The sequence below is a fragment of the Phaethon lepturus genome, unplaced genomic scaffold (assembly GCF_000687285.1).
Source record: "Phaethon lepturus isolate BGI_N335 unplaced genomic scaffold, ASM68728v1 scaffold55040, whole genome shotgun sequence".
Taxonomy (NCBI): domain Eukaryota; kingdom Metazoa; phylum Chordata; class Aves; order Phaethontiformes; family Phaethontidae; genus Phaethon; species Phaethon lepturus.
The window spans coordinates 1-9,976 of record NW_010515193.1 but is presented as its reverse complement, the minus strand read 5'-3'; the positions used below and the strand labels follow the sequence as shown (position 1 = coordinate 9,976).

At 41.4% G+C, this 9,976-nt stretch overlaps 1 protein-coding gene across 1 annotated transcript; it reads right to left on the bottom strand.

Moving 5' to 3' along the window:
* Positions 1-1,858: 1,858 nt before the first annotated feature.
* On the bottom strand, positions 1,859-7,941 carry PARK7 (parkinson protein 7). The gene is made up of 6 exons (XM_010295261.1): positions 7,796-7,941; positions 6,631-6,732; positions 5,899-5,958; positions 4,968-5,037; positions 3,237-3,323; positions 1,859-2,320 (listed from the first exon to the last, which is right to left on the bottom strand). The coding sequence occupies exons 1-6, from the start codon at positions 7,883-7,885 to the stop codon at positions 2,160-2,162; spliced, it is 570 nt and encodes a 189-aa protein (XP_010293563.1). The 5' UTR covers positions 7,886-7,941; the 3' UTR covers positions 1,859-2,159.
* Positions 7,942-9,976: the final 2,035 nt, after the last annotated feature.

Below are 9,976 nucleotides of genomic sequence, written 5' to 3'. Positions count from 1 at the left end.
TCCTTAACACGTCCCCCAAGAGGAAAATTAGCTTAATCTTAGTTCATACACCTCCTCTAACTTAAAGACTGAGTTCATGACACCTTGGCAGAAACAGAGAACCCACGTAAATTAGGTTTGCTGGACATCTGCAATGTAAAAGGTTGAGAACAGGGTCAGCTTTGTGAAGGAGACTGTGATGCAAGCAGCATTACCACATTTCCTTAACCAAGTCCTTTTTGCTGAACGCAGTGGAAGAATCTGCAAGTTAACCAGATAGATACACAAATGGGCTCTAAGCTCATTTTAGTGAGTGCTTTTCCCATTACTACTTTAATAGGAGGGGGAAAGCTCAAATGTGCACATTGAAAACCTCATTTCTGCAAACTGAACTCTCTCAGCCTTACAATAAAAAATAAAAATCAAATTTCTGGCCACTTGTTAATGCCTGATATTAAAAGATTTCTGCAAGCCTAAATAGAATACAAGCATGGAAATATTTTCTTTCTAATGCTATAAAGCAGTACTACATCCCAGGAATGGACAGCTTTTCATGTATTCTGAATCATGCCCATTTACAAACCAAGTGATTATTCCAGATTCTAGGACAAAGAATCTTTCCATCATTTGTTTTATATTTGCATGGCAATACCAGTTAGACATGCAGATTTAACGAACAAACATGTCCAATCTTACATAGATTACAACTTTTTGCATACCTTCAGCATATTTCAAAGCTAGAGAAACATATGAAAGCTTCCCTAAACAAATTAGAGGCAGAGCATACAGCTAAAGCAGTTCTTCCAGTAGATGATACTAACAATGTAGAGACATTTCTTAATTCTAAATTTGCAAAAGTACCTATGTATTTCATTACTAAAGTGCAGTAATTGAGAATGAACTTGTTTCCCATTAGAATAAGCAATCATAAAGGCACCTATGCAGTCATTTTCTAAAGTTCAGACTGTACACTTCAGATGTATGCAGAACCAGGCCTCCAGATGCTGTGGTAACTTCATAGTCCAGCGAGGTGCCATCTTGCAAGCGTGACTGCCAACAGAGCCAGGTAACAGCAGAGATATTTGGTAAAAGAAAGGTAGCAAAGACAAAAATTGATCCCAAATCCTTAATTCTCACAGGGATACAGCTCCACAGCTTCCTCCAGAGACCTGCCCAGCAACTCCTCTATACTGACATAGGCTCACTTAAGCCAGGCTTGTAGCAAGTTCCAATTTATAGTAAGCAGAAACAGGCACTGCTACTGGTAGTAAGCTACCAAGTCCAAACTTGCGGCTTTATGCCGATTATTAGCTGCCTAAATAGCTCAATGGATCTGCAATCATTTAATGGAGAAGACAGATTCCAGTGGTGTCATGGACAACCTGCTAGCTACAGGAACTCCAGAGTGCCTGACAAGGTAAGAATACTCCCACTTTTAATTTAGTTCCATGCTGTCTTAGAATTAATACTAGTTATTGGCCTTATTTGTATACAGGAAACTAAATATTGTTTTAATAAATTCTAAGTTACAACTTAATGATCTATGTCATAGCATCCTAGAATATCCTGAGTTGGAAGAGACCCATGAGGGTCATCAAGTCCAACTCCTGACTCCACATAGGGCAACCTAAAAGTTAAACCATGTATCCAGGAGCATTGTCCAAATGCTTCTTAAACAGTGACAGGCTTGGGGCCACGATGACTTGCCTAGGGAGCTTGTTTCAGTGCTTGACCACTTCTCATTTCAGCTCATACTTCAGCAGAACTGTGCGAGATGCTAGACAGAAATTGTTTTGAGTAGTACATTGCGGGCCATAGTGGTAAGAAGGTTTCACAGGTCTCGGTTGGGAGAAAGCACACAAAGAAACAATACACAAGCAGGGTTGCTTCATTTTTATTTACTCTGCAAACATTTTCCCATGTGATTTTTAAATGCCACCCAAGAGCTAACTAAGATTATTAGATGCTGGCTGCTTTTTCGTGATGAAGCTTTTTGCTAACAGGATCTTTTACCAGAAATAAAGACCATTGATTTGTTAAGGTTTCTCAATTTAGGTAAGTAGAGTTGCTGATTTCACCCACAATTAAATTATAGTTACAATGGTGCATCTTACAGTTATTCTACAAAGGACAAGACTCTCCATTCAAAATTGTCCTAGTCCCTGTCCCACACCCAGATTTCACTCTTTCAATATTAGGGGTGCCTTCACCTGTTCGGCCACTTCCTTCCCCATCAGCGTTTCGACAATGGCCAACCCAAATTCAAAGCTGGTACCAGGGCCACGGCTGGTGAGGATATTCCCATCTTTCTCCACGCGGTTCTCAGAGTAGCAGTAGTGTGCTTGAGGGGGACACACAAGAGAAAGAGGGTGTCAGTCTCCAGCACAGTGCCCACAGCAGCCACAGAGCATAGACCTACTTGCCACAGGGCACCGCCACCCATGACAGCTCATGCTCGGCAGAAGGCACCTCAGCCACCTGTGTGCGCCCAGCCTGCCTCGGGCTCTGTACCCCTGCCCCTCCAGAACCAAGCAGCTCATCACCGCCTGCAGTCCTCAAGCAGGAAAAGGGCCCACAGGGAGCTCTGGCAGCTTATTCACACGTCATGGGAATGCACCTCTGATTCTACAAGCTCATCAAGAAGCACTCGCTGTGCCTGTCAGTTCCCATGAGGTTACTTTTGGAAGTCAGACTGCTCTGTGTAGCTGTTCACAACTTTCTTTTTTCTAAATTCATGCAGAGGAAACTAGAGGAACCCTGCCATCTCCCTCTCACCTTCAGACTCATTAGTATTCACAGAAGGACTTCTTAACAACGCTTCACCACCACTTCCTTTAGGTATGAGAAATGTGGACCCATTAGCTGCTCATAGCATCAAAGCACGACTCATAGGAGAGCAGGAAAGGTGCTGCTGGGGCTTGCTGTTGGGCCCACTGAGGCAAAGAACCAAAAGGGCAAGAGATGGCTCGGCCTCAAGATGATAAGGGAAAATGTGCTCCTAGCATGGTGGCAGCAGCGTATTTTCCCTGAGCATGAGAATGTTAATACAGCCCCTATTTTCAGGTTAAACAGACTTAGAAATACAGTCTTAGCATATTCAGTTGAATTTCAATTATGTTCAGGAAAGCAGTAAGGAAATTCAGAAATATGAAATAAGATACAAAAGTTATTTTCCTTTCTTTAAATCAAAGCTTCAGCTAAAAAAAAAAAAATTCTGAGAAGGGTTTAGAGAGAAACTTATAAAAATCATTACATACCTCCATTCATCATTTTATCTTTGGCCAAAGGATGTGTTGTGACTTTGCTTCCAAACCCAATCCCATGTGCCAGAAGGGCAGTAGGACCTGTAAGGACACAAAGTTGCACCAGCAAGGAACTGTTTTCTGCTACGAACACTTTTATGAATACACATTCAGGCACTAGGCCCACAAGGGGCCAAGGCTTACTGTGGACAGACTGCTTTTTATAAAACTGATGCCAGCCCTATCTCTGAAGCAAAAAGCCTCAAAAAGAACACAGCTGTGTAATCTCTCCCATTCTATTACACAAAACACCCTGTGCAGAGAAACAGATGAAGAAAAAGGAAGGTTTAGAGAACACCCAGCTCACACAGCTGTCCTACCAGTAATTGTGCTGCTTTTGAAGGAGTTGAGAACAATGGTCATTTCACCTCCAAATAATACATTTTCTTTAAAACTGCTTGAAACTAAGCAACAAAAACTCCACATTTCAATCTGAACATTAACGAGGTACAATTACTTTAGGATCTTGTTAAGCCTTGAATTTAGAGATAAAATTTCATTTCAGCAAGCCTTTACTTGTTGCAGTTGTGCCAAGCAGTATTTTGGACAGATCATGGGCTAACTGCTAAGTTTTTGGTTTTAACAGTCTTTCTCTTTTCTTTTCATACTTCCTCCTTGGCCTGAATTGAGGAAGGAGTTTGTGTCAAAAAGTCTTAGGTCATCTGACACAAAATCCTTATGGGGATTCCAAAAGAAACTGAAGGCAGGATTTGCCTAATGCAAGTTTCATTTCTGTACATTTAATTCATTTTGGATATAGTCCAGGAAATAACCTGCTTTGTGTGGAATCAGCTTTAAGAAGCATTATACCCAAATAAATGAACAGTCCCAATTACAAGCAAAGGCCTTTACTGAGCCACCGTGAATTCGTGGTTGTTTTGCATGAGATACAGAGAAGTAGAAGACTACCACTGCCAAGCCCAAGAACGTTCACAGCTCTGTATGCATATCACTGAACTGAAGAACGAAAGCAAAAAAACCCCAGCAACATACCAGACAACAGAAGTGAAAATAATTCCACAAACACGCTCTGTTAGACTGTCTTTTACATGCTCATCACTACTCTCCTCATTTTCAGCTATGGCTACCTTGGCCAGCCTCTCAGTTCAGTTGGGAGTACTGGCAATTGTTCATCTTGCTTTTTTACATACAAATCTTACAAAGGAATTAAATGGATACCTAGCTGTGCAGAATATGTAAGCAGACAACCCTCTCCTCAGAGTAATTCCATCTTTTGCTACCACTCAGATGAGGAAGGGTGAGCCTGTAATTCTATATTTACAGCCTTCCTTCTCAAGCTAAAGGGCAGGAGAGGAAATGTGAGATAGATTTATAGCAATGATATTCTGCCAGCACTGTATCCTTGCAGAAAGATCACCAGAATAAGAAAATAATTTGTGAAAAATCCTAGCACATTACTTTTTACTTTTTATTTTAAAGACAGTAACACAACTGATTGGAAAGAACTGCGTACCAAGCAGAACTTGCAGGATAAGTGTTCACAGTATTTTAGAGATTCCCCTGCTATTAAATTTACAAAAAATTCAAATGCTGATGGGTGCATGTATAGCACAAATCTCTGCTACTAAAAATTACAGGAATACAGATTTCTAAGCCAGGAATTTGTCTGCATGCCCCTTCAAAATATTGAAATGTTTTATAAAGCAAGATGTCTTGTTAGCCCACCTGCACATATAGCAGCAATGAGGCCTCTTCGGCTTTCCTGGTCCTTCAAAATGTCTTTCACAGCAGAAGACTGTATGAAGAAATGGTATCACAAGTCATTGTTTGGGGTTGATTATCTGAAGCACAGTTGAAATATTTTCCACTGCAAATTCATAAACAACTTTTACAAAGAAAACCAGCTGTCAACTCTCCATCCTGCCTCAGGACAGAGGGCAATGAAAACACTAGGAAGGAAAAAACCTGAAACCAATAAATACTCACCCCACAAGGAAAGAGCAAGGAAATCAGAAGGAACTACAAGGAAGTACCTGGCCCACATAAAAGCTGGTTAATCCATGGCCATAGAAAGTTGTTGCTCGAAAACTTCACAAGACAAATAGGAAAGAGTATTCACGAGAGACCTCCAGACAGTCTCTATCATTCTTAAGAAGATTTATATGGGATATTTGTCTCATATTCCAGGGCTTATAAACTGTGTGGTACCATCTAAATCCTACCTGACACATCAACTTGTTTGTCCACCTGCCTTCCACAAGGTATTATACCACCACTAGCACAGTTTTGCACCAGAGACAGAATTCTTGAGCAAAGGAACAGAGTCCTGTGGGTTCATCCTGTTTCATATTTAATGGAATTAAATCTTCATTTGCAACTGTTTCATCTTCATATGATTACCAGCAGAGATTTTCCCACAATACAGAGCACCCTTCCATTTTTGTTCTGCTTAACCAGGTACTCAACTCCAAGAATTTACACAGTTGTCCCACCTATATATTCACAAGAAGGCTTAAGACAATTAACAATTAGTTTTCTCTTCTGAATGAATCAGTATTTTCAGATGCTGAACTGAATTTGCAGGATCACTAAGCAAGAGTAGACCACCCACTACTCATGAGGATGCCCATGCATCTTTAAGATACCGGAATTTTACCTCTGACAAGTTTTGAGCTCCAAGGTTACCCCCAGGCAGGACCACGACATCATAAGGCCCCTAAACAAACAAAAAATAAAAATTGTTCTGTTGAAGAGCGGCTGGTACATACATTACACGGTTTTAAGATCGCTACAGTGGAGTCAAGTGAGAAGCAAAGAGAATCTACCTTTTCTGACACTGAACAACACTTTATGATCAGAGGACCAGTTCCAATTACGGAACAAGATACTGTTTCCTATTCCAGGATGAATTCCATTATTATCATCAATAAAGTCTGCCATAGAACTAGCTTTTAAGCCTAGTGCATTTAGGAGCTTCAGCAAGCAAATGGCAGCTCTTGCACTGTAAGGACAGGCAGTTTTGCTCCAACCTTACTGTACAGGTCTAAAGATAGCATAGTTTAACTTCCCATTAGAACTCTTCAGTTGTTCCAAATCATGGTATTTTGTTGGGCCAACTAACATGCAAAATAAAGCTCTACGTTTGATGCCTTGCAAAAGCAGATACCTGTGCAGCATTAAGAAACCTGTCTGATCCTAGCATGCTATGAAACAGGGCAACACCAAAGGGGAGCACTGCGGGATGTGCAGTTCTGTGACTCACAACTGCATCAAGCTAACATAACACGCAACATATTTCTAAAGGTAATGCATAAGCTTTCCAAATTCACCTCTGAAGCTGTGAGAAAGGCTATGCTGGCCATTATATCAGATCAGGGGGATGACCAACCTCTTTTCTGGCATCTTCAAGGCTGGCATCAGGACAAATGAAGACATCTCGACTGCACTGCACCGGTTCTTTTCCTGTTAGGCCTGCAACAGTCACCTTGATCTAACAGAATACATGTATGGTTACAATTCAAGACTTCAGGGCGTTTTTCTTGTATGTTAGTTCTTAAGTAGTACACAGAATGAGTGAAGCACTACTGAAAACTGCCAAGAACAGGGCAACACTTAAGCTTCCCCAAGCCATGATTAAGTCCAAATGCACAAGGTAAGCTGTGATATTCAGCTAGAGATTAACAAATACCTCTAATAGTTCAACTTTTCAAACAAGACATTTAGAGCATATCTGATCCCACATATATTAAACAAAACAAAACAATACAACCCAGGAGAGCTGGACTAAGTACATCAGATAATGAATTAAAGTCTCTGCACGCTTAAGCCATTCTCAGAAACAATTATGGCACGTTCAGTTTTCTCCCTTGACTTTTAGATACCCGGTCATAATATCATAGATGTGCACAGCACAGCTCACATTCACTAAATAAGCAGACAAGCTTCTGCTTCTTATGGCAGCCAAAGTGGCGAGTATATTCATGGAATGACAAAGGTGGTGGGAGAAGGTCATTTTTATTTTAGTCATTTCTATACATATGAAGTTGATGTATTTATTTAAAAACTTATTTTCATACTTAATCAGATGATGACACTGTGCACCACTACAGTTGCAAAAGTAACAAACAGCGTGAGGAATTCCACCAGACAGAATTCTAGTTAATAATGGAATTTCGAAAGCAGGTCAAGAAAAGCTACATTATGTCATGACCTGTAATGTACTGAGCTGTTCAGACCCCTACAAAAAAAGCACTTCCTCTGTTACTATGCATGGGAGTAGCCACGTTTTCTGACAGGGTAAGATTTACTTGAAACATCTGCTCTATTCTACATTAGGCTCGTATTTTAAAGGTTTATCTTTTGCACGAATGTCAGTTGTCATGCATGCTTGTTTGGGGCATGACACAAATATTTGCTAACCAGCAAGAAGGCACAGGTAGACTTTCACCTCGTACAACAGACGACACCTTGAACTCTTATCAATGAACTTGAAACAAAGATTTTTCCCTTGACCAAGCACTCACAAAAAGATTTTTCATTGTCTGCATACTCACCCCAGCTCTTCTCATAACATCAGTGGGAATTACAGTTTCCATTTCCTCTGCCCCTTTTGCTAGAATCACCAGTGCTCTTTTCGAGGCCATATTTTGAAGGGGTTGCTATTAGATGAGATTGTTATGAAGGAAAGGGCTGAGGAGGGTAGAAAGAGGCAACATGGTTAAAAGGCAAATCCCCAAGTACAAATCCTTCCTAACGGTGAAGCTTAACAGCGAGTCATTTGCATTTTTGCATTATCTTTCATTTAAGCCACCTAAAAATGGTTCACTAGCTTTAATCAGTGTTGATAGCAATCCCATTTACCTAAAGAGCTTTTTACAAAGAATGCATTATGATATTAAAGGATTAAGACATTTGTGCAGTTGGAGGCACAGCACATCAGCATGAGAACAGGAAGTAGCTTGGCTTAATGAAGACTTTACATGACTTGAGTCTGCCAGAGAGAAGGGTTCAAGGTGGGTGGCAATATTGTTTTCAGTTTGCACACCCTCACTCATACCCAGACTACTGACTCCTACCCAGGTCAGCATTTATAAAAAGGGCTTGCATGAGCTTTAACCTCATGTCTGGTATTTACTTTCCACACAGCACGCTTTGTGAAGAGTTTCCTGTGACTTATAATGACTCGACCAGTGCCTCTGCAAAACCCGAGCAATAGATTTTCTGGGTATTTCACAATTTTGTTGGGGAGAAACGTATGTGCACATGTATGATGGGGGAGCAGACCACAGAATTTAGCAAATGGAACAAATTAGGCTTAAGACTTATTTTTTTTAGCTCCTAAATTCAAGTTGAGGTGAATGGCCAAATTTCCGTTTGAAGGTTACATTAAGGTAACTTTAACTGCATCATGTGAAATACACGCTAACTCATAGTGGTCTGACAGACGTCTGCAAAAGCATCTGTGGTGTAAGAAGGCATTTCACAGGTCATCCATTCTATGAGACAGGGATTTTTTCCTATGTAGGGACTTTCCATCCAGAAATGCACGTAGCACCCGTAGTTCTTCCTAAAACGAGATCCACATTTAGTTGCCTACACAAAAGAAAACGATCCCCTCATTCTGCTTCAACGTCACCTATTTTCAGGTTTGCTCCCTACCGTTAGCCTCATTTAGAAAGACTCTACTTCTAGAATTCAGTAATACACAGTGGAACGTCCTGCAGCATGCAGAACCAGCACAAGCAGACTATTTCAGTGTGTCAAACCCTACTTTTAGGGCAACTGTACTGCCAAACGCAAGGCCAACTGAACAAGTATGCTCAAATCACAGGTATTAACAAAAACTTGAGGACAACCTGGAGCTTCTTAATAATTTGTCTTGAAGGTACACATTGTTTCTGCAAAAATAATACTCGTATGAATTTGGCTAACTAGAAATGGACTACCTGAATAACCACAATGCACAAATACTGCATTTGCTTCTTATTGCAGAAAAATATTCTAGATCAGTTTGTATCCTTCTCTTTCATTAGTTCTTTACATGCAAATAGGCACCTGATCCTGAAAGCTTTTCTCTTTCCCCTCATCTAGCAAACTGTTTGTTCTTAGACATTTATTGTAATACACTGCCTAATTCTTGAGCTTTACTACTGTTCTTTACATGGCTGCATATGCAAATAGTTGTCACGCTGTAAACGCTACCAGGGAAAGACTGTTTTCTGAGAAGGCAGAACCAAGTTATACAAGCTGCCTCAAACCTTTAAGCTAAACGCATTCCCCTACGTGGGTGCGTGCACGTATCTTGCAATGGTAACCTCTAGCAGATGGCTGAATCAGAAACTCTAATACGGCTGGCTTTAAAAAAATCACACCCCTCAATGCCCCGACCAAACAGCTAGCTATTGGAGGCAAGGGAGGTTTTAAGGGTCATCAGCTCAGCCCGTGCGAATGAAAGGCCTACATGTTCACGTGTTTATTTTAGGCCACGGCGCCATCCGGCGTATCAAGGATTTCAGAAAACCACGAACAGCGGCACAGAGCGAGGCTGCAGAATCTGCAATCGCACGGAGCACAGACGCTCGGTCCCCGGAAGACAAGCAAGCGGCCTTCCCACCCTGCCCGCGGCCACCGCTGGGCGCTAAGCGGAGCCACCTCGTCGCCTGCTGAGGCCGCGCAGCAGTGGCAGGCCTCCGGGCCTCACGCACTCCTCGCGCGGCCCAGCGAAACCCCTGCCC